Consider the following 25,633-nt stretch of genomic DNA (forward strand, 5'->3'; position numbering starts at 1 on the left):
TGAGTCATATCACAGCCCAGCTTGTCTAACCAGGAGACACTGTGCACTGAGCCAGTTCCCCCTGGCTACAGATACAGCTTTGAAAGCTGGAAGGATGGGAAGTGCAGCTGCGGCTGATGAGCAGATGATGCCAATGTGCAGGGAAATCTGAAACAGAAGACAGGATCCTCCAACTTGTCATTTTCCTACTTATGGACCTGCCTGAAAGGGGCCTCTTTGCCCCACATGGTTTTGCTGGGTTCAGTCGCTTTGCATCTACTTGAAGGGTGGCCCAGTTGATGTCAGTTTCCTTTCATGGTTCACCTGAGCCTGCCTGGCAAGCCTGCAGGAGAGGGAAATATGTGGGTCTTCAGGAGCTGCTGTGTTCGTTCATGTGTTTGAAATTTTGGAAAGATGTCTTTAGGCTTCTCATGCTGCAAATGTTGACTCTGTCCCCAACCTAACCCATGCAATTTCTGTAGCAACACTCCTTTATTAAAAACCAATCATAAATCAAGGAGCAATTGGGTTGGATTTTTTGCATGAGCTGCAGTGATAATCGTTATGTCTCTTTTTAAGACAAATCCTATTACAAAACTATGGGGCCTAGTTTTGAAGAGATTGTCAGCCATTCAGTATACTTTTTGTCATCAGAGAGGACAGACATTTGCTCCATGGGTCTGTTCTCTGAAGGTTTTAATTGAATATAGGTTGGTTGGTTGGTTGGTTGGTTGGTTGGTTGGTTTGTTTTATAGAATAGCTATACTGTGCTATGAAAAAAATGCTGTACTTGTTCTTTTGTGGTGGAAAAAAAAGTGGTTTAGTATGTAGAGTTGATGGACCTTCTGTCAGTTAAGTTAACCATGTGGTTTTCACTGACAAGACAGGCCGCAAAGACAACGGCACCAGTGAAAAGTATAATAACCTATTCATACATGCACACATTTGTATAAATATCTCTTTTATGACAGAGGTTTTAAGTTTTAAAAAAGTAAGTTTGGCTTTGAAAATCCCAGTTAATTTTGAAATAGTTTACTTCCTATCTGCTGCACTTTTCATCTAATCCCACGTTGTCAGTTTGTGACCTTTCCTGGGTCTGATGGCAGTATGTAAGGACCAGTGTGACTTCTTGTGCTGTTGCCTCAGCTTTTGGTGCCACTTAAAAAAGTAAGCATTGAATGCCAATGCGTTGTCATTGCCTCTTTTCCATCTTCATTGTTAGTCCCAGAGGGGTGTTTAAATGTCTAGAAATCATGCTCTGTCTTGTATGTGTACAGCTGGAGGAAGCCTCTTTATGGTCTCCTGGTGTCACAGGCAGCCACAGCATTTTTAGAATCTAATAAAACACCACTTTGAAATAACTTAGATTTCTGCCCTTGAAGATTTTTTTGTTTATTTGTTTTAAGTTTCTAAATATATGTTCACGTCTTTTTCCATTTGACCTGACTTAGGCCATTTAAAGTCAGATGTTGAAGTCTGATCTAGCCGCACCAGTAGAAAAAGGCATCTCGAGAGAGTAATTAATCTGATGTATTATAGTTGTCTATTTTACAGTGACATTAAATACCCTCTGGAGGTATTATGTTCTCTCCACTCCTGAGTGATAGGTGCAGATTTAGACATCTGACTCAGGGACACCTACAGAGAAGGGTAGGTGAATTTTAGGATAAAGCCTGAAAGGAGCTGTTTTAGCAAAGCCTGTTGTTTACACTGCTAAGCTGCCAAGGTTTGCTCTGAGTGAAAGTGTTTGGGGAATGATTGGAGAAGCGGTTCACCTCTCAGGGCAGAGGGAACGGTAGCCGCAGGTGGGGTGAGCAGGAGTTGGCAATCAACAGCTGCAGATAATGAGGCAGCCAGTATCACTGGGAAGGTGCATCATGTGACACCTTTCACAATGCATGCAAGGTCCATTTTCTGTCCTCCCTGCTGCATCTGCAAGCACTTTGTAAGGGTTCAGTGCCTTCGACACAGCCCTTACAGGAAGCGGAGCAAACTCAGGCATGCTGTGTGGCATACTTGTCGTGCTCCTGGTGCCATTGCTTCAGATGTGATATGCTTTGCAGATACTGGTTTGTTATCCCCTTTGTACACACTCAGCTGCCTGGTTTGTTCTAAGAACAGAGTGCACAAACGAGGCATGTGATTCTTTTTTTTTTCTTTCGAGGTGCATTATAGCTATATAAATGGGAGCCGGTATTTTTCACAAGGGTGAGTGACATTATTTCTGTATGATAGCTTGCTCTGAATAAAATGTATCATGCTTAGTTCCCAACCAGCAGCTCATAGACGTTTTCCCTTTAAAGCACTCTGATATCGCACCATATGAAAAAGCCTAGAACTGCAACCAGCAGGCAGAGCGCAGCGTGGTGCTGCCTGCAGCAGGTTATTTGCCACAAATTATTATACATGGACCAGTAAAAGCTCACTGATCCCTTTTTTTTTTTCTTCTTCTAAGCCTGTTCTAAGCCTTTCAAAACCCATTGAAGACTTTGCAGCACACCTTTTCTGATTTTGAAGTATTGGGTTGTTACCTGCCTTTTCACCACTACGTAGCTTTTCACTTGCAAGTAACTCAGTTTATGCTCAAGTGTGGAGAAAAATGCAAAAAAACTCCTACAAATTATTTTCTCCATCAAGTTAGAAGTCATAAAAATGAATTCGATTAGAAAGTATCTTTAGTCTTTATTGCGGAATTGCTGTCCCATATGTTTTAAAATTAACTTTACATCAATACGTCAAATTACTTACATTTTAAAGTCACGGTGTGCCATTTAGATCTCATATGACTAGCAGTTAAAGCAGAGACTGCAATAATACCCTGCAAAAGCCAGAAATATTAGCAAAAGAGAAAATGGTGACAGAAGAGCAAGACTTCAGTGTTTCTTTCTAAACTGCTTGTTAGTTGTCCGAGTTGGTCTTTCTGGTTCCTGACCATGCTGCCTTTGGAGACTTTGTGCTAGTTAAGAAACAGATAAGAAAATCAGTGAGGCTGGGGTGAGAATATTGTGTTTGCAAAACTGGAGTTTTCCTTTGCTAACAGTTCTTGTATATGCATGGCTTGGTTGCTTTGACTTCCTATCAGTTCTGTTTTCTTAGGAAACTCATACTGCTGTATTACCCAGTTTGCTTTAGTGTAGGAAAAAAACAGATAGGCCTTGTCTTCAGAGCCCTTCACAGCACTCATGCTGTGTTCAACTACTACAAACATTAGCATGCAACACCTTGAAACCAAAGGGATTCACTGCTGGATCTTCTGGATAGTCTGGCATTAGACCAGAGAGAGGAGCTATTTGATACATAGAGTCTATGCCTCTTGTTGGCTTGCTACTCTCCACTTAGGTATTTGTCTAGAGAAAGGTTTAGGAGGAGAGGGAGAGCAGTGAGACAACCATGAGAGTAATGGAGATAAATGCAGACTTTTGCTAGGTTTTCTATATAGTAGTAAAAAAAACTTCATGGGATGGGAGGGGGGAAAAGATAATACAGTTTTATTATTAACATCCAGAATTGTGTTTATTTCTTGCTCTCTTAGCCATCTCAAAAATATTGTCCAAGAGTCACATGATATTGATTATTAAGTAGGATGGCAACTGACATCTGTCACATCAGGCAACATCAGCACATCATTTGCTACTTGATATATGAAGTCATAGTGGGACTGTTATCTTTAGGGAAAATAGCCATCCTCTTTTGCACAAAAAAGCACTCAACATGGAAGGTATTTATTATATTTAAGTTATTTGGAATGCAGCTGTGTAAAGTTGTCAATTTAGGACCATTTTAGTTTAGATAGTGAAGAACGAACAGTTATCTGTAGGTGGAAAAAAGAGCTAATTCGAGTGAGTTTGGTTACATTGCATTAAGGTATTAATTTTAACATTCAAAAAGCTGCCACTCATGCAGAATTGCAGTTGCTGTGAAAAATATTGTCAGAAAGCCAAATTCAATGGCTTCCCTTCTCCCTTCTTTCTCTAGTTGCAATTAATAGATTAGAGGAAAAAAAAAATCTGTAACTTTTTATTAATGTTTGCCGTAGAACAGGATCATCAAGGAATGTTACAGGGGAGATAATTGACCATAAGATCAATTTTTGTAATTTAATGTCAGCTTAAGGCCGTTCTTAGACAGCATTGACGTAAGTGATTTTGGTGTGTGTTAAGTGTGTTTAATAGTTAAGAGAAATAGCATAAGAGAAAGTCCATTTACTTGTGCAAAGTGTGTATATATGTGTGGATACATATATGTATAAATAATACAATGTAGTATGGTTTATACATTCCACATTTTCTAGAGAAAAGGAAGTAATCAGTGAATCCTGTGTTTCGAATTATTTCTCTCTTCCTACCTTCTCCTCCTCCACCACATTCCAACATGGTCATGATTCATGTCAGTAAGTTGTCCTTTAGCTAATAGAGGCTGAGCAGCAGGCTTTGGCAACTTAATTTTGAGAAGTTCTCTCCTCCATGCTGCGATGAGTCATACGACTATAATTATATGTAAGCCAATGGATCTGGCAAACAAAGCTCTGGAAATTAATATTTTCATTTATCTGTCTGTCTTAAAAGCATGATGCAGAAGGGTCAAGTAAGGAGTCTTATGGGGTCTTACTCTTATGAAGAGCTATAAATTCAAGCTGCTCTCCAGTTGTGCATCCAGAGATGCACCCTCATACCAGCTTCTCATGGCAGCCTGGATGTCCAAAGTGAAGAAAGAGATGGCTGGTAACATCATTTCCAGTAGCTGGTTGATCATCCAAATTAGACTGTCTTAAGCGCTCTAATTCAATGACACACCAAACTTTGGGGCTCTTTTGGGTTTTCTTCTATTTTTTTTACTCTGATATCAGTGCATAAATATGCACCTTACTAGTATCTGTGCATACATATATATCTCTATGTATATATATATGTGAAAAAATACGCATAAAAAAATGTTAGTGAGATATTTGTATACCCGTGGAAGGATTATGGAGAAAAAAGATCCAGGACAAAATAATCAGTTGAGAGCTTATTTCCATGTGAGCAAAAGCCACAAGGTTTTGAATCCCTTCACCACCCCCTCCGATTTCTGGATTTGCCTACGCCATGTGTATGGAGCATTAGCCTAGAAAAGAAATAGCAAATACACCTGGAAAGATCCTCTGGGTAAAGTTTGTTTGTCCTGTCACTAGGAAGCACAATCTGTTAGTTAAATTTTGGCTCTTGAACTCTATTACAGAAAGGAAAAAAATCCCCTTGACTTATTTTCATTTATTAATTGCATTGAATTATAAAGATAGTTGAAGGAAATAATATGCACCAGAAATATTTTCTCCACCCTCTTTCTGTAAATCAGTTATAGGCAGATGTGCTAAGCATTGCAGACATTCTGATTCTTTTAATAGTGCTCAAAGAATAATATCCCATCTTTAACTGTTTCCTCTGGCTTGTGTTTGGCATGGAATTTTGTTTTCATTTTACAATTTCCCTGTTTCCTTCCTTTTCCACCAGGAGAGAGAAACAGAAGGAGAAGATGTCAGGTGGCTTTCAGTTATATGCCTCAAAACGAAGATGAACTGGAATTAAAAGTTGGTGACATCATTGAAGTTGTGGGAGAGGTGAGCAGATCTTTAATGGCATACACATACATGTAGTTCTGACATATCTTGTGCATGCTAAGATCTCAGATACTGTATGTTCTAAGCCATAATTTAAACGAGACATTTTTCTTCTCTGGTATACTGACACGTTTGATTTGGGTTACTGATGGGAGTGAGGGGATGTGGTTGTTCGCTTATGGATTTTGTGAGGGTTTTTTCCCCTATAGCACTTTGGCTGGTTTTACTTGATCCGTTGATGCTTCTCAGTTCTGTTCAGCGAAAAAAGCTCAAAGTTTGTGCTACAGGGCTGCTGAATTTATATCTCTGAAGAATGAAGATTATAGCAGAAAAAGCTCTTCCTAGTTTTAGTAAGACAGCCACAGGGAAGAATTGTCTTTACAGAGTTAAACACATTTTGAAATTTTACTTGAAGCCCTCTGGAGTTCAGCCATGACATTGACCTTTTGTCATCTTTGCCTGCAAATTTTAACAATTTAATTTCAAACAATCCATTTCAATCAATTTCAAACATCAACAACAACCACCACCACCAAACAAAAACACACACGCAAAACAACCCAACCAAACCAAAAATTCTTTACAGACTGAAGATGCACTTATTTTGGATGGAAAAGGATATGGAAAATGAATGCACATCTCTTAGAAGGACTGGGAACAAATGATGAAAACTTGGACAGAGATACAGAAATTTTCTTTGCATGGGTGAATCTGATTGCAGGATCAAGGAATACTGTTTACTCCCAATATCTTCAGTTTTGTTCCATTAGGGATTTTAAAAATACCTTCTTGAGCTTAATAGCATGAGAACCGAAAGTCAAAATGCTAATGTTAAGCCTTTAAGTAGAAAGCAGTAAAACTCATCTAGTCTTTATTTACTTATCTTTAAAAAGATCTAGGAGCTTAGTCTGCTCAAGCAGCCGATAAAAGGTGTATTTCAGCTTGTATCATTTATTTGTGGGATTTTTTCCTTGTGATTCAGCAGCTACTAAGTCAACTTTTTTTTTTCTTATCAAAGATATATGATTTGTTTTCTTTTTCCTGCATCTGTCACTTAAGAAATCAGTTCTAAAATAATGTAAATTTTACTGCAATCTATGTGACATCCAGCATTTTCTTATGAGAGTTTAAATTCTCATATCTGAATGTAAGAAGCTTAGTGATCACTGGTTTTCCTTTAAGCTAGCTACACTCACCAGCTCTGCATGTAGTTCTGCCTGGAATCAAATGTGATGTGTCATGTAACCAACCTTATTCTGTCGGTGAGCAGAATTGTAATGGGCGGTGTCAAGGCTTTAAGATATTTAAGACCATATTTTGAAGACAATATGAACCCAGTATTAGATTCACAATAGCACATGACCTCTTTTCATTGCACAATTTGAGGCATATTTGACCTCACATGGCCACACAAATATCTTCCGTCAGTTACCCTACTTAAAAACTTTTAAGTCTCTCTTTCAAGAGTACAGGGATGGAATAAAACCCCTTCCTAGTATGCAGCCAACAAATTAACTCTGCCAAATGAATTGTGTGGTTAAATAATTTACATGAGACACTAGACTTCTCTTATGAAATGCATCTCTTGTCTTTGTATAAATTTGGACAACTTAATTATAAATAACAGATTTATTTAAATCCAAGTGAGTCTGAAAAAGTTTGCATTAAAATTGAAAGATGTAGATCTATGAAAGTGAAACCTTCCAACGCTTGCATGCACATGCTTACAGTTAAGGGCATGCTTTTTTGAAACCCGCTTGTATCACCAGTTACAGACTTGGTAGTCTTAAACTCATAACTGTACCTTCAATTACTGCCGTTGAAGAAAGCATTGACAACTTACTGATTCTAAGGTTTAAAACATTATATTGTCTAGGGCTGCTTTTTTGATTGGCACTCCTAAAGAATATCATACTCGAGTTGGTTTTACTGTAGTGTGGAAGAGGGTTGCTCATGGCTGGCCTGAACTGTTGGCCATAAGTGCCAAAGAAGAACAGCTGACACAGGTGAGGCTGTTCCCCCTTTGACCTTACAAAATACTCTGTTCTGTTAGCTACTGAAGCAGAAGCTCTGCCTCAGGCAACATGTGGTGCATTTATGTGATCCAGGACATTGTCTGACTTCTCTGGGTGGAAGAGATAAAATAAAGGAATTAAGAGAAAAATTTCTCAGCACCGCAGGAAGTGGTGTTGTGTGACCTTCATTTTCCATCATGGTTGATACCAAGCAGTTGATGTTGACTACTTGCTGATATTACTTCCTCTTCTGCCCTTATCAGAGTAGTATTAATTCCTCGAAAAATTAGGACAGAATTTTTCTTTTGAAACAGGAACTGTTATTTGATGTAGAAAGCACAAACCAATGCACTAATTTCATTGTTTACTCTTCTGCTTGTAGGCAGTGTTGCATAATGTGCTATTGCATTGAAATAACATTCACAGTGTTTATGTCATTATACACCGCTCCTTATTTCAAATGGTAAATGCTTGATGTGAGTGACTTATTATTCCTCAGTTGTGAAAATGGAGATTTTTTTGCAAGGGCCAAAATCTCTCTGTGTTATTGTAGATAAAAAACCAGAACAACAGCAAAAAAACCTCCCACAGGAGGCAATTCTTGCAAAATATCAGTTTTGTTTATCATTACTCAAGATGAAAAACTGGATGACAGCATCTTCAGCATAATTTACCACAGTTCAGCAGGTAATTGGAACGTTAACGGTCATTCACTTTCCGTTTCCAGTTGTCCATTTCTCTTACCTTACCCTGTCTTTTTATTCATGAGTAGAAGGTCTCAGATTCCCACAGGTAATACTTTATTGTGTCCTCCTAAGTTGCATCAGTGGAATTAATTGATTTTAAATTGACTTAGATGAATATTTTCAAATCTCTGTGGATTTCTGTTTATTTGGAAGGAAATAAATTCTTAACTGACAGCAAACTAAAACGGATATTGTTTAGAGAAAAAATACTGTCTATATATCTTTATGTGGCTATTTAGCAAAAACTGTTTAAAATGTCACAGCTGAAAACTCACAAAGAAAATCTGGTTCCTGTTGTACTGTGCTAATTTGGCTTCATACTTCAAGAAATTAGTTCAGTTCCTCCTCAAAGCCCTCGAAAGTCACTGCCTTCAGCAAAGCATTGGCAGAAGAGAATTCAGGTCTTCTCCTCAGCTGCCTCCATCAGCACCCAGGTGTCTTTCTCCAGACCCCCAGTGAAAATGGGTTGCACTGATATCACTTGCTGAGGATGAGGATGTCTTCCGTTCTCCCACCTCTGTTTCAGGGTGCGAACCAACACCTGAGGTGTAGTAGCATCTAAACCTGTCCCAGATCCTTCTTCCCAATACCAATGAGTTTGATAAGATACTTTTTGAAAGGGTTTTTATGTCTGTGGTAGTGGAAATTCCTGTTGTGGCAGAAGTGGTTTGGGGTTGGACAATGGATTGAAACAACGGCAACTGCAAATGTAAGTTTTGAAATACCAGACTTGTTGCCATATAGATATCCTTGGAGGCTGTATATGTTCAGAACTCACAGTTCCTTCCTATTTGCTTTAAATAGTTAGAAATTAATTCTAATAAGATCAAACATTCATCACAATAGATAAAAATACTTGTTCTTTAACTAGAGGTTTCCATAACTACACAAACACTGATACCCATGAGATATTAATTAACAGACTTAAATTAAAAGTGCATTTGAAACTAACAAGAGAAGCATTTTCATCATTGTTTACATTCACGTTTAATATGTGATTGATAGCTTTTTGCTTGTCTTTTTCCTAGCTCATTAGCTCTAACTCTAATTACAGTTGTCCCAAAATACAACTGTAGCTAATTGTCTTATTAAATGCAGATACCTGAATTCCAATTATGTTTCACCCTTAGACTTTCATGGGATGCCAGACAATTAACCTGTAGAATCAGAATAAGGAATTTGGCGTGTCATTCAACAGTTTGGAACTTGCTTTCATTTGGGATTAGTCTGTTGCCGTGCTGCTATGTTCCATGTGGCCTCATCCTGCTGAGAAGTCAGCTTTTTGGCAATGTGTAGTGCATGGAGTTAAGCTCATAACTAAGTCTTTGACACAGACATGCTGTAATACCACTGAGCTTATTCTTTGACTTTTAGTTAACATTGCCATATATAATGTGATGGAATCCTATAAGTAACTCATTTGAAATAATAAAAATGCAGACTGGATTTCTACAAATCTGTTGCTCCATTTGGGTAAGGTTGGTGTGGTGGTGTTTTGTTGTTGTTGTTCTTCTTCTTCTCGTTACAAGATAAAGCAGTTCAACACATTTCCAAGAACAGGATAAACACCAGGGACAGAGCTGGACTTTCCTCACATTGGCTTATTTTGGCAGCTGTAGAGTTGAAAGGGAAATATTTAATAGTGGCAAGGGTATGGTCTGTGCCACAAGGGCAGAACTGTATAATACTGCAATAAAACACCTGGGAACAAATGCTGGGCTTCCACGTCCCTCAGCTACTTTTCTGTGAAATGCTGTGGTGTGGTGTTTTTCCTGATTCTATTCCAACAACTTCTGTGACTATTGCATGTTTGGTTAGTTTATATGGTAGGAAGGTTTGTGGGTTTTTTTTGGAAATAGGGGTGCAAATACCTCTGACTCTTTATAGGGTCACTCAAGTTCCATGTGATTGCTTTCTCTGCCTCTCAGTTTCTAAGAAGGTGATGCTAAAAACCAACAAAAAGCCAAACCACCACCAAAAAACCAAACCAAACCAAACCAATAAAAAAAAAAGGAAAAAAATTCCAAAAGCACATTTTGACATTGTAAAATAAAGAACTCTGAAGCTGAAAAGATCCCCTACTGCAAGGTACTTGTGCAGGATTTAATTCTTCCCTTCTGCACCAGAGTTATCAGACAGCTTCCAGATGTGCTGCAGCAGAAGCCCAAGGGCTGGTTGACATTTTGTGGGTATGACCCTCTCCAATTGCACTCCCAGAACAAGCCATCAAGTGGCACTGTGAGCACCGTCTTCTGATGAGGTTTTGTTTCCAAAATTTCTTTTCCCATTGTCAGTGAATATGATTTGTTTATTTAGTTTTTTGGGAATCTGTATTTTTAATTCCCTTTCAACATATGATTGCTTTTGTCCTTCAAGCTCAATATCTTCATTCAGAATTTATAAAAGAAGAGGTTTTTTTTCCTTTGCTTTTTGTGCTCTAATTCTCTCTAAGCAAAAGAAAGTTGACCTTGGGCTTCTCTCCTTCCTCTTGCCTGCCTCTGGCATTGCTTTTATTCCTGGGACTGTGTTTCAGTTTTAACAGCCCAGAAAGACTCTGTTGTGATCCAGGGAGACATTCTTCCACCTGAAACCTTTCTTGACTCAGAGCCCTCCTTGCTTGCCCTAGCTGAGCTGTAAGATGTCTGTCAGCCTCATAGGCAAAGCCACAGCTTGTAGAAAAGCTTGTGAAACAGGTAGATACAGGAGCTTATTGGAAACACACTTTAGGTTGGTGATTCCAAAGAGCTGAATATTTTAATAATTGAACAACCTTAGCCTATTAATTATATAGCAAGGTGTAGGCAAGCAGGTGTGGTGTTCTTAGATATTTTGGCAAGCAAATGCTGGTAGTTGGCCTCAGCATTTCCTGCTCTTTTTGAGTATCTGATCCCGGTGTTCCAGGGATGGCCACCTGGTTCCCTCAGGGGAAGGTGCTTCTAAGCTTGTAGCTTAGAACAAGATTTATTGCACTGCAAGTCAGGCTGGTGACAGTCTCTGAAACTTCTTTCTTTAAAGGGGGTTGTTGCAGATTGTATTTGCCTTGAAGAGAAAATGGACAGAAAATAAAAAGTAACATTTCCTCACTTTTGGAATATCTTAATCTTTTATTCCTAGCAACCTACTGAAGTGATTTTGTCTCTTTGGTTGCTTCACAGTTACGTAATAAAACTGCATTCCCATTCTGAAGTAGAACTATTATGCTTACCTGAAGGCTTTAACTTCTGTCATATAATTAAAAAAAAAAAAAAAAACAACTTTAAAGATTGAAATAGGTTGTTTTCAATATTTTTTGTTGATTTCTGAACAGCTTAATATTCTAGCATCTGTATACCCTTTTGAGAACGTCTTGTTTATCTGAATGGATGTCTCACCCATATAATTCTCTGTGTTATTTTCTTGTCTGTCCACTTCCATGGTATCTATTTTGAGCACTTCATTATTCCTATTTATAGTATTATTTGTAAGTAAAATTAATTATTACAACCTCTTACCGTCTTTCTAGTCTAGTTGTTATTGTGTGCTGAGTCGTAACAATTTGATAAAACACTTTCTAACAAAGTAAACCAGTATATTCTGAAATATTTTAATCTGTATTTGGTTTGTAGTTTCCAAAAACCTCATCTACAGCAAAAAAGGCTCTACTGATTGAGCAATTCAATTGAAAACAAAATACAAGTATTCTTTCTTCATCAGAAATGTATACAAAACCAAAGCCCAGTGATACTGGAAGAACATTTGAATGTTGCGTAATAATTATGTAGATTAAATTTCCCTTTAAATCCCAAAGGTAAGGCTTCTTAATGGGATGACCTTCTCTAGAGATGATGCACCATTCTCTGGTCATACTGTGGTTCGTATCTCATTCAATGACATCCAGGAGTTGGACTGCAGGTAGTTGTCTGCTGTTGCATCTGTCCCTGCCCCACACGCAACATTGACTGAGTTGCAGTTGGATGCCCATGTTTTTACCTCCCTAAATATATGAAGTGAAGTAATGAAGTATCTTCAATCACTTCTCTGTATGTTGTTGCTTTCAAATGTGGTGTGACAGCAGTACTGGCAGCCTAGGGGCCTGGCAAGATGAGGACATGCCATGCAGTGAACAGAAAGGCAGTGAACAGATATAACACATTGAAAAAGTGTCTTGAAAATACCTCTAGTTGTAGCCAGTTATATTTGGCAGATTGGAAAGATTCTTCTTCTAACTTTAAACCAAAACCTTTGTTTTCAGGCTGAACTTAGAATTTGTATGTAGGTTATTATGAATAGTAGAACTTATTTTCTGGCATAGGGACACTGAATGAAATCCTCCTCTTTTTAGTTGGTTTGATACAGCACATGAATGCTGGGCATAAATCAAGACCTAGATGTATAAATCCTGAAAGCACTTTGTTATAGTAGTATAGGAACAAATTTTATTGAGTGCTTCTACCTCCAGATGGATTACCCACATGAATAATGGATTTTCATTTGTAAGGTTTTATTGGCTGGGAATTATTGTGACATTTCAAACCCTATGGCAATGAATTGCCCCAATTTGGGATAACTAAATCCTGGGGGTATTTTAGTGTCTTCTTCATTGTATGGTTTAATCTCTAGCTGGTGTGTTTTGAGGCTTGAAAGTGTGTAGCATGTAGCTGTAGTGTTTAAAAAGACTTAAAACTTTTGATGCAAATTTCATAATTAATCTTTGGAAGACCGATTTGACTGGAACCTCTCATGTCTTGCTAACATCATTCTGCATTTTCTGGTGAAAAAAAAAAATCAATCTGTGTTCTGCTTTAGATTTTTCTGCATTTGTAAAATTATTTAATATGACATGTTATTTTCAAATAAATCATTCTTGTATCAGCTGGAAGACTTGCAAAAAGCTAATGAATGCTGTGAATATATTCACACCCGATTTAGATTTACTTGTCTAAAGATCTTTGTATGTGTGTCTTTCTATACACGTACATAGAGATCCGTACATAATGTTAACCTGTAAGAAAACTGTGATGTGTTACCCTGGAAGAATGGAGCAGGAGAAAATTATTTGAGGTAAAGATGGAACTGAGAGATATTGGCCACCTTTTTTCTGTCAAGTAATTCTCAGCATGTTGTAAAGCAGGGGTCTTAGGAACTGTGTAATTCCCCTGTGTTTAATCTTCTGGTCAATCAGCTAATGCAGTTATGCTTTAATGTTTAGCTCTAATCAATCGAGCCATCTGGGAATAGTGCATTAGAAAAATTGAAATATTTTATAACTCAAAGTGTCTTGGCCATGTTGTGTATTTTCTGTGTAATGGTATATAATAAATAGATATTAAGAGATATAATTTGTAGGGTCTTCTAAGTGTTGTCGGTCATGCAGTTTCATGTTTCCATATAGTTATTAGTTTGTGTGAAGAGAACAAAATAAAATATTACCTTTGAGAGACTTTAAGACTTGTATGTATGGATGAGATGGAGAGAAAGCACAGGAAATACTGCTGGAGTAACAAGAATTTGCTTTCTAGTCAAATTGTATGTGTAGCTAATTTGAAATAAATTCAATAATTCCTCTGTAGTTTGAGGAAATATTTGCTTGTGTTATATAACTAAGCATGTTAGATAACAGATTTGTTTTCTAAGAACCTGAGATTTTAGTGAGTAAATGATACAAACTAGACTTTTGTTTTCAATAATAATTATTATAACTAGTACCATTTAAGATGTGGGGTTGGTTTTTTAACAGTAAATGTGAACATCCTCAACTTGTAAAGTTAACTTTCTATTTTAATTATTTTAGTTGTGGGGGCAGGAAAGAGATGGGTCAGACATTATTGGAGGCTGATGTATCACAGACGGACACTGTCTTCCCCTGTTACTTTTTTGGTGCATGAACAGTGTTTGACAGATGTAAAATATTTATCTGTCAAGGGTACGTTTAGCTGATCCATATAAGTCATTTCTTGCTATCCTGTTATAACCTAAAGGCATCTGGTTTCTGAGGGCTGTCGTTTCACTGCCTGACACTACTGTTCAACCCAGAATGGGTTGTACAGGAAGGAGTTTGTCATTTTTAAGTGATATTTTCTCTTGGGATTGGGCTAGGAAGTATCTCTCCTCCTTCTGACCGTATCATTAATATGTATTTCAGTAGGTCTTTGTAAATCTAGAGTCAAATATACATTAGTACTGTTCTTTGTTCTCCTTAGATTTCTTACATTAACATATAAATGATGTAGTAACTTTATTAATTTTTAAAGCAGAGAATTTCTGATTTTTATGAGGGAGGCAGGAATATTTCCATTATTAATATTAAGATACCTAGTTTAGATTCTCTGAACAGCCCTTTGCAGGCATTTATCTTTCACCTTTGACTGCTTAGGGAATTTGAACTCTTACAATCTGTAAAGCCCATACATTAAGAACGTGGTCATGAATAGAAGTATGGTGTGCACTGAAAATTACTGATTGCCCTGATATCCATAAAAATGAAATGTGGAGACACTGTGTGCTCTCTAGTTGTTCTCTTTTCCTTTTATTTAATGCACATCCATGCTTCTGACTGCTGTCAGCACTGCTGACATTTACATATGGGTACAGGCATCTTTCTTGTTTTTACTTGAAAAAAAAAAAACACAACACAACATGTTCTGGCTTGGAGCCCATGCCATATGCTTCTTATACCTGCAATTAATGCAAACTGCTCAAAATCATTACTGTCATTGTTACTGAGAATCACGTATAATGTAACTCTGTAGAGTGTTGCTTATGTTAAAACTGTTTTTTTCTTTTTGTTTTTGTCTTGGTGCAGGTGGAAGAGGGCTGGTGGGAAGGTATACTCAATGGAAAGACTGGAATGTTTCCTTCCAACTTCATAAAGGAATTGTCTGATTCTGATGATGTTGGAATAGCACAGGAAGAGCTAGTAAAACCAAGTAAGGAAAAAAAAAATCTTATTGATGTCTATATTTCTGTCGGTGTCTTTACCTGCAACACATTGATAGGGTAGTGCATTCATACCTCTTGCTTTGAAGTGGTTTTGAATGTCATGGTCTTAATTTATGCTGTGAAAGGGTCAAATGATGATAAGAAGTGTGTACTTGCAATGCAACCTGAGTTTTGATATTGGCATCACTCTGTGAGCTGTGTTAAGACTTGCCAAGCTGCAACAGACCAAGAACAGAGAAGGCAAGGATTATTTGATTTGGATTGCAACATGAATTAGAATTTTTTTTTTTTTTGTCTTTAGATATGGACACTGAGCAAAGTAACTAAACATGTACAAAGTGGCTGTGCTTATTTAAACAAGGGACTAAAGTGCCATGCCTTCTGTAATGACTCCAATAGATTTAAGGGTTCGTAATTATCGGTGTGGGACATGCGGCACTTTTTCCCTCCAGGTGCTGAGCATGTTACTATCACCTCCGTCACCCACTGCCCCAGCAGCCAAAGGGAAAAAGGCCAGAACTGGGACATGGACTTTGTTCTCTCACTTACAGTGGGCCAGTACTACTGCAGGTGAAACGCATGTTTGGTAACTAAGTTTGCAATAGTATGAGCATGAGAGTGGGTTGTCCAATTTATAACTTCCCTTGGAGAATAACCTGAACCAAAACTATGTTGTTATATGAAATGGACACTTGTTGATCTTCATGTTTTTTCTGTTCTTCAAACAGATATTCTTGATATTTCCTAATTCAGTGGCTAATTCTAAGTCTTTAGTGAAAAGGAAAGAAGTAGATAGTAGTTACATATTTCAGGCTAATTCCACAACACCTGCCAGGGTCTTCCTATTTTCAGCACTGCAGATATTCCTTGCGATGTAGTGTTCTTCTGAGATCTTTGAATAAGTGTTGTGGTTTAACACGCAAAAATGAAATAATATGGAAATAATATCCTAAAAAACCTGACCTTTGCAATGATGAAAAGTTTTCATATTCTTTCATGATGTTCCTGTGTAGTGGCACTGGTGACCTAGTCTTGTGATCAGTGCTGCTAAAGATATTTACTGTTAACTTCAGGCCAGAATGAAATGTTTTTTAAGGAAGTTAACAGTTTTAGTATGATGGAGAGGGACAAAGAGCATTAAGTGAAGTTGCACATTTCAGTGAGAGAGCAAACTGCTTTCGATAACCTGTATATGCTATCATTAATCGTTTTCAATATAAACTGAAGTCTTAGAAGAACTAATTGTGTAGATGTAGTTTCAACTCTGGATTCTGTAGTGTTTGGTACTCTAGAAATGAACATTGTAAGTGATACTGTTCAGGATAGTATACCCCAATTTTATCTGTATGCATGAATTAATATTCCTTCTTCAGGTAATTTGGTAATATTTAATTGATAATAAGCATCCTAAAAGCATCTTTTAACAAAAATGTACATTGGAATGTGTAAAAGCAGCCACAAAGCATTGGCTTGTTTTGTTGACATCCATAATGGCATGTGCTTAGTTCGAACTCAGTTTTCTGTGCTGGTTCTGACTGTCAGTGGAATGCAAAACCTGTGATACTTGTATTGTGAAGATAACGGTAACACAGATATCATTTTTGCCTCTTTAACTAAATTGAAGATGACTATAGCTGAGATATGAAAGATGAGTTTTCTTCTTTCTTATATGTAATTTAACTCTTTGAAGGTGCTTTGTGGCTAGCTAAGATGATGTGTTATTAGGAGCTATTTTATAAATAGCAAAATACTTACAACACAGAAGAGCACTGTAAAACTCCTCAGAGAGACACAAAGATTTTTGTGGGGGTTTTGCTGGATTTTTTAAATTTATTTTTCTTAAAGTAAAAACATCAATTTAAGAACTGCATTCCCTAGCAGAATTATGGGAAATATCCATTAACTCAGTTCTTTCTATATAGTTTATGTAATTGTTACAGGTGTTGCGCTCTAACACGTGGTGCTTTTTGCGGCTCTATTTAGGTACTATATGGATCTGAAAATCCCCATGATGAGATTGCAAAAATTTCAACAAGTTTCTGCTACTGACTAGGAATTATAATCTCATTCCAAGTATCTGTGATTAGTCTTAAAACACAGTAAAGTAAAAACCAAACAAGTAAACCCTGCAAGATTTGGCCATCAGGCTGGCATTGCTGTTGAAATGCTATGGATAACATCTCAAAAGGGTGTACATTCATGCCTCTAGATCAGCTCCTTCCTGTGTGAAGGGCAAGACATGACAGCACTTCAAATCTGCAACAACTCCTTTTTGATATTCTGGATACATTGTTTGAATATGTCTGTATCACAGGACTTTGTAAGGCAGAAACCTTGAAAATGAATTCCAGTTAGCACTCAGGTGCGAGGAGCTGTACCTGCATTCAAACTAGAACACTGGGCGGTCACTCAGGTTCTACACAGCTTTTAGAGGGACCTAGGACGGGTTGGGGTCTGGTTCTGAGTAGCAACCTAGAACTCTTTAGCCCAGCTTGTAAAATGGAGAAGGTAACACTTGGCAGGTTTCCTGTGAGACTTGGGAAAGTAGCATGGGATCTTCAGAGAAGGGACACTGCAAACACAAGAGTATTTTTTAGTTATTAGTTGAATTTAATGCTTGATCTTTTAATCACATTTTACCGACCCTCTCTAAAGAGAGCTGTTTTGGAAGGGCAAATGTAATTTTTGGTGAACAAAAAGTGTAAGAAATGCAGCAGTGAAAAAATATATGACTTGGCTTTTAGGAATAAGGTTAATAAAAATGCATATTGCTCTGTCCTTCTGTTATGGCCTACGCAGGCCCAGTAGGGAGAAAGGTGTTGCCTGATTTTATTGCTTTTGTTGTGTCCATGTAAATTACATGGCAGATCAGAGTAAATGGCCAGAAGGAATTAGCTTGGTTTCTTTTCAGGCTCTACCATAGAATAACTCAGAAGTTTCTTCAGAACAAAAAGCCTCTTTTTTGAAAACGTCTGGGGCTAGTTTTGGAAATGCGTAAATATTTCTGATTACTGACAGTGGGATTTGCCCCTTAACTTGAAAGGGCTGGGAACCTGTGCTTTTCTTCAGATGGTGGGTGCTCAGCAGATTGGAAAGTCAGACTGTTACAAGATCAAAAGGTTGTGCGTTTGGGAGTTGGTTTTTTTTGTTTTTAAAGTACTTGTCCCAGCTCTAAGGTGACTGCCAAATCTTTTGTATGCAAAGGCGTATTTCAGAATGTAACTACGGACAGGTTCAGGTACCCTTACAGTAAACAACAGTTCCTTGTTCTTTAAAGCATTCTCCTAAATTAAAACATTGCCTTCCTTTGACCGACTGTTACAGCATGAACAGAGAATATAGATTATAATTGTATTATTATATTAAATGGATACATGAACTGCAAGATTATTTTCTAGATTTCTCAGATATCTAGTCTTAATTTTAAGAATATTTTCAATATCACATCTTGTCATTACAGCCTGTCAAGAAACAAAAAGTTGTAAAGGAGTCAAGTAAACTGTATCTGAAAGAATAACAACTTAATATTAAGGAGATGATTTCAAAAGCATTTTAGTATGTCCATGGCAATGTCTCTTGTGTTTGTCTGTTCAGGAATTGCTAAGCCTCATAGTATTCATCAACTATTTTTAGAACCTGTTAGTGATGACCACTGAGAATTCATGACTGCTGGAGTTAGAGCTGATGACAGACTCATCAGCTGATGGCTCTGTCAGGCAGCCTCCTGTATTTTGGCTTCTTTAAACTGTAGATATCCATTAGTGTCTCTCTGGCCCTCCCCAGTGTCATGAAGCTTAACATACCTCTCTCTTAGCAATTTCTTAGTTGTCGTTTGACTGTTTTAATAGCATTCTTTTAATGGTATTTTGTAAAAACAAGGTGGAAAGATAGATTTGTGGCTTTTTTCGTTCCTCGTTATGTAAAAATAAGGCAAGGAAAAACTTTTGTTGTTAATTAAACTGCAAGAACAAAACAAAAAAATGTCTTTTTACAATACTTGAATGAGTATAGCTTTTTATTTTCTGAAAGTCCAACAGAATATTATGCAGAGGAAAAAAATACATGATCTTGGGTGTGATGCTATGTTGGGACAATTCAGATGTACTGGCTGCTTTGCTATAAAATTTTACTGAAGATGTTATTTTTTATGATGGTATACATAGGTGAGATTGAGAACAAGCTGATACTGGTATATTCTTGAGCTTGCCTGGTTACCTCACATTTGAAAGAAAATGAACACACAAAACACCTCAGATGCTAATGCCTTTACCTTCACTTGAATTTCATACTATAAATGTCAGAGCATGAGTTATCTTGCTATCAAAGAAAAAAAACCCAATAAATTAATGGTTTTTATAATGAAGATGTTATCTTAAATATCTAAGGTGAGAAGTGGGATTTGTTTGGGGGTTTTTGTTGTTTTCTTTTTTAAATTTTGGTATTTTGTTTTTGTTGGTGTGTGCCGAGTCAAAACGCCTGATTAAGCTACTGGCTGAAAAGCAGATTTATTCAGGTTTTAGTGTGCTATCCCTTCAACTAGGCATTGTTTAAGAGCAGTTCCCATGTCTAAAACAGTTCTAATAAGTCATCTTGGAAAGATGCAGTATTTCTGATGCTCACAGGATCCCGGTATGTTAAAGACATGTGAGTATTTCAGTGCCCTGTTTGGATGTCAGCTGTGCTTGTTCGAGTGCACTAAATCTGCATCAGGAGTGTTGAACCACTGTGAGTACATCATTGCAGTAATAATTTTTTTCAGGCTTCCCCTGGGCTCCATGAGGAGGCTGAATAAGACAGACAAATAATTTCATTTGCAAGTCTCGCACCGTGATGGACAACAGACAATAACTATGAAAAAATGCATTCTGTTGGACATAGTAAATAACAGCTTTAGCAAAATCATGAGATTCTTTTATCTGACATACATGCAGTAAGAATATTTTAACTTCATGTACAATCAGATACATTTGTTAATATTCTCGTTGTTTTGCTAATGAAGCTTTAAAAATGTTAGTGACTGAAAATACAGATTAAAACTTCTTCCTCTCCCTTCTTTTTACCATCATTCGATCTCTTCACCCCTACCCTGCCCCTTCTCTTTTTTTCCCCTCTTTGCTTCTCTTTCCTGCTGTCAGGAAAATCTGCCTTTGAAGGGACAATTCTGTACAGAGTGGCACCGGCAAAGATTGACAGCTACAGACGCTATAACAGTGAGTGTGATTCAAAATCAACAAGCAATAGCTTTAGTCCTCAATGCGTGTTTGATTTATCTACACTTGTAAAATGTGCCACTGCTACTCACTTATGGCTACTCTACGTGCATATATTTGTCTGTAAGCTAAAGTCAGTTTGCTGCTGATGAACTGCCTAGCCTTAATGCAGCAAGAATGCACTCGTTCCTTCTGTGCATGTGTATGTTATGTGTCCATATAACGTATGTGTGTAAGCCTACAGTAAATTGTGAATTACGTGGGATGTTTGGGTTTCAGGTATGGATTGAAGTTAAGACCATTTAGTCCCATCGTTTTTAGCACCTGAAAATGAAAAGGATTGATAATAACCACAAATGTTTGAATTAAAATTCCTTCTGCTCTAAAATAAAATTCCCATTATGATTGCTGAATTCATAAAATATGCTTTGCTTTTTTTTAAGGAACATTATGGGTTTTTGGTGTTTGGTGTGTTGTTTGTGTATTTTGTTGTTTTGGGGTTTTTGGTTTGGTTTTGGTTTGTTTTTTTTTTCAATTTAATGCATGCTCTTCATTTGGCATTCTGTCTCTGACGGCTATTACTCACAGCATTTTGGTTGATACATTTGTTCTGCCAAGGAAGGTAAAAGATAAAAAGCTACTTTCATTTCATGTTCAGGTTTTTACCTTCTGCATTTTGGAAGCAGGGAACATGCTGCTTTTCATATGCTTTTACTACCCGGTTAATACAGAAGAAGAGAGGATGGTGACATCAGATGCAAGACAGAGGAAGCAAGGAAGACAGAAATCTGTCCTTCCACCTGCTTTCTTATTGAGAAATCTAGCAGAAAGGCATCCAACTGAGTCACATTAAGAGTGACTGAGTACAAAGTGTTCAGTCCTGTCCTCCGGTGAACAGGATGTTGTGCTAACTTTGGCATCTGCTTTCGTCCCAGACAGCTTTCTCTTCTGAAGATCCAAGCTGTGCTGCCCTTCTTCCTCCTCTCTGGGTGGGTGTGTTTGCTCTCGTACCTCTGAGGTCTTCTGTCTTATGCGTGTTCACAGCAAAGGATGAAGCCATTGAAGTGGAGTCTTCTATTCTGATAACTTGCACTTATAGCTCCTTTTCTTTTTTTTAAACAAAATGGTTTTTAAAACAAAACAAAAATATTTGTGGATGTGTGCAGCTCTGAGTATTTGCTTGTGGAGAATTATTTTCTTGTCTACCAGAATTCATCTGTTTTCTGCAGCTCTTCTCAAGCTTCCAACCAAGCTCTTGCTCTTGCTGGAGCAGACCATGTGGCTGGTGGTCTTCACATTTTTCTGCTGTTTCTCACCTTATGGTCTTCATGACTGCTTATGCATCATTCAAATTGCATGCTTCTTGCAGAGTTCTTCAACCATCATGTCCTCGAATCCACCTATCTGATGAGCGTAATACGGATTTACAAATTAGAGCTCCACTATGCTTGACTTCTGACTTTAAGATCTAGCTTCAAAATAGATGCAAGGTCTGCCTTTGGAGCCTTTGATTCCACAACATCAGTCTTTCTGGGCAGTGTTGCCCTAACATTACCTTTCAGAGTTTTCCAGAAACCTGCTCTCCATACCCAGCCTTTTTTTCATTAAGTGTCAAATGGCCCTTCCTCTCTTTTTGAGTCCTTTAGAGTGAGCTTAAATGAAGTCAGGAAGAATACAGTCACCTTTCTGTTTGTGCTAGAGCGCTGCATTTAGTTCTTAATAAGACTGGCCCACGGCCATGCCTTACCACAGAAAATAAATTTCATCAGGCTGATCTCACAGAGTACAGGATTGGATGGGTATCTACAGGTATGCCTGATAACCAGCTGCAAGAAGGCAGTTTAACCCACGATAGATTGTCTCATGTTGCTCTGGGCAAACATCCATGTAAACATTGTTTTTAAAGCTGACCAAATATGTCTTGTTTAATACTGCCTCCCTTGGCATTTGGTTGAGACTTGCATGTTTTTTCTTCATGCTGCAGAGGTATTTTGCTTTCTCTGTACAACTGCATCTGAGAAGGCTGGATGTCCAGCTACATTTGTGACCTCTTTGTTGCTTACTGATTTGAAATTGGGACTGAAATGGCTGGTACATAAAAGCAGGTCGTCTGGGAAAATTTTAAACAAAATGAGGTTCGACACCATTTATACTATCAGAGATGCTATCTCCTAAACTAACACACAAAAAGGAGGGTTGATTATACTTCCTGCTACATCTGTAGGTCACTCACTACCTGCAAACTTGAGTTCTTCCCAAGCAGGCCTCCTGAAGGTGTCGCCCGCTCCTTCCATTTCATATCTGATCTGTGGTCCTTATTTTTAGGGAAATATCCATGTGCTTATTTCTCCAGTGAAAATCATTTGGAGGCATTCCACAGAATTGTTTTCATTTGGGGATGTCTGTTTAAAACAACCCACAGCTGCTCTAATTTCAGCTTTCTCATTTCTCCCTAAATTAAGCTTGTGAATTCATAGCTTAAGATTAGTTATGCCTAAAGGGTGCTTGGATTCACCTGTATCTCATTGCATGAAGCGTTGCTCAACTTTTGAAGCAAGCTTAGAGCATTTACTTTACAAATATATGCTTTGCGCTAAAGTACTTTCATTTGGAAAGCTATTTCGCAACTGCTGTGTTTAAAAGAAGTTTTCTTACTTCACCAAGGTCTGCAATAGCCAAATGCTGTTCAATTAGTGTGTAGCTGCTTCTAGAGATACCTTCCACTGAAACACGCAAGATTGCCTCCTGCGTAAACACTCAGCCTTGCCTTCATATACTGACATGGCTTTTTTGGTCGGTAGGTATGCCAGGCTCTGCTCAGCAATAATTCCAATCCCTTTGGCATTCTGCTCATTAACCTGCTGTCAGAAAATTTTTGCTACTGCGTATGCTGGGCGAAGAGGGACACATGGCAACAAAAATTACTTACTGGTTGTTTTGTTGATCACAGCCCTCTTTTCTCTCATCCTGCAACTTTGCTGCACCTCCACGAAAAATGCTTCTTGGATTTTTAAATTTTTACTGCTTTTATGTCTCTTTCTTCCTTCACTTTCCTTTTCTTCAGAGATGCTATAAATGAGGAATAGGGCAGATAAAATGCTTGATTTGACAAATATTTACCTCTCTTTCCTTATATGTGGATCCACAATGCTGTCAGTAATAGATATTAGATATAATGGAAGAAGATGAGACAGGATCGTTGAAACAGAAATATTCGTGAGTAACTTTACTTGTGATTTCTATTGCTCCACCACTTTTTCTTTTTTTTTTCTTTTTTTTTTTTTTTTTTACCCTCCCCCTAATCCTTGGCAAACAATGACTTGTCAGAGTTCAAAGAAACCAGTATGGTTGATGTATTTGTGATGTTATTAACGACATTTAAGAGTGTCTGAATGTGAGCATAAATGAGAAACTGAAATGTGGATTTTAACAGTTCTGAAGAAAACACAATTACAGTTTTTTATTTCACCTCAACTTCTTGTAACTTGCTTACAAAGAAGAACATATTTAATACACAGCTGCTACAATGAAATATAACATCTGATAAAGAACAATGCTAAAATTGGGTGAGGGAAATTTTTATGATTAAAAATAAGCATCCTATTTTCTGGAGAATTGATGTATGGATGGCAATGGATTTTGGGTGGTGGATGGAAGAATTATGTTGACTGGGGTGAAACACATTAAATCCTTCCATTGGTTCAGACTCCCACAAGTGCTTTTCCATGAGCCTCACGAAAGACCAGGTTTTGCTGAGTAGCAGGTAAAGAATCCTTTTGGCTGTGGGTGCTTATCTGTCCTTTCACGTGCAATAAGTTCCTGTACTTGGTGAGAACAAACGTAGTGAAAAAATAGTTCCAAAATGAAGAGGACGATGCTGCAGTTGTAGAGCTCCTGAATGAATGACTGTTTCTATTCGCTCTTACAGTATTCGGGGAAGTGGCTGGGGATGAGGTGAAGCCACCAACTTCCGTATCGCTGGCTCTGTGTTCATCCTGCAGAAAATGCTTGCGCTGTGTTGCCCTTAATGCATGTTGCTGTGCAGTGCTGGACACTGCTCCCCTTTGCCTGCATGATTTCTTGTGCAAGCATAGAAGTTTTAGGGCTGTTTCTTACATGGCAAGAACTGTTGTGTTAAGGAAAATGAACATATTGAAAGAAAATGACAAAATGTTTAGATTACATGGTTACATTTCTTCAAGGAATATAACTGAGAATAACAAATAATGACTAATATTGAGATAGTCTGCGTCAGCCATTTGTACATGTATAACCCCTCTTGGTAAGGCAGCATATTTTTTTTTTTAAAGCATGAATTTATTAACCGTTAGACTATGAAGGATCTACATGGCATTGTTCTACAGTAATATTTAAAATCCAACTTCCTGTTCTGGTTTTAATTTTTTTTTATTATGCTATGGGATGTTGTTGGAGATGACTTCATCAAAATACAGGACTTTGGTAGAAAGCAAGGTCAAGAGAAATACCTCATAGGCCGTGGGTATTTGTTCTATCTTTGCCAGTATGTGAGGAAAAGGAAGGACAGTTCCTGTCTCACCTACTGCAGTTGCCATGTATAACTTTACCTTCTTGGTCATTCAGATCAATCATTTGGGCATTCCTCACTGTCATTCTCTAAACAGAAGGAAAGGACATACTTCCCCTTGCCTTCTTCCCTTCCATAAAAGGTAAAATCCCAATAAGCTCTATTTACACAGTTCTTTGTTCTACTAAATGTGTTTGACAACATTTCTTTCTGGCTGCCACACCAAATCAGGAGATCCTTTGCATCGTCTCAGGTGCGTGCCTCTGAAGAGCTGACCTTTGCATCGCTTAACAGAGCTAGCCTGAGAAGCGCTTAGAGGAACAGAGTGTCATTGGCTAATACATCGTGAGAGTGATCCATCTTTTGCCCAGTGCCATAAATTGTCTGTGGAGAGAACAACCCAGAATAAAGAACAAAAATTAAATTGCTAAATAAGAGCTCGAAATAGAAAGCTCTGTAAAACTCACAATGTATTCCCCCTTTTTTCCTGCCATTTTATGCTATTTAGAAACAATTCATTTCCTGTTTTGAATGGAGTTAATTTTATCGCAGCTGTTTATTTTTGTTTTTAACAGCTTTAGTTTACACAGCCCTTTATCATTCCTAAGTATCTTTCTGATTTA

The 25,633-nt window shown here is 37.7% G+C and overlaps 1 protein-coding gene across 14 annotated transcripts in view; it reads left to right on the forward strand.

The window, feature by feature from the left end:
• The window catches only part of SH3KBP1 (SH3 domain containing kinase binding protein 1), a 229,699-nt gene that overhangs the window by 107,776 nt on the left and 96,290 nt on the right, over nucleotides 1-25,633 (forward strand). For 9 of the 14 annotated variants that reach the window (XM_065071817.1, XM_065071781.1, XM_065071825.1 and 6 more), the window contains 3 exons: nucleotides 5,469-5,575; nucleotides 15,118-15,241; nucleotides 20,390-20,464. In XM_065071817.1, coding sequence (XP_064927889.1) covers nucleotides 5,469-5,575; nucleotides 15,118-15,241; nucleotides 20,390-20,464 — 306 coding nt within the window. Of the gene's footprint in view, nucleotides 1-5,468; nucleotides 5,576-15,115; nucleotides 15,242-15,706; nucleotides 15,825-20,389; nucleotides 20,465-25,633 lie in introns of those variants that run through there. The other 5 variants (XM_065071807.1, XM_065071855.1, XM_065071860.1 and 2 more) reach the window with 2 other exon arrangements.

The sequence above is a fragment of the Columba livia genome, chromosome 1, assembly GCF_036013475.1.
Source record: "Columba livia isolate bColLiv1 breed racing homer chromosome 1, bColLiv1.pat.W.v2, whole genome shotgun sequence".
Classification (NCBI taxonomy): domain Eukaryota; kingdom Metazoa; phylum Chordata; class Aves; order Columbiformes; family Columbidae; genus Columba; species Columba livia.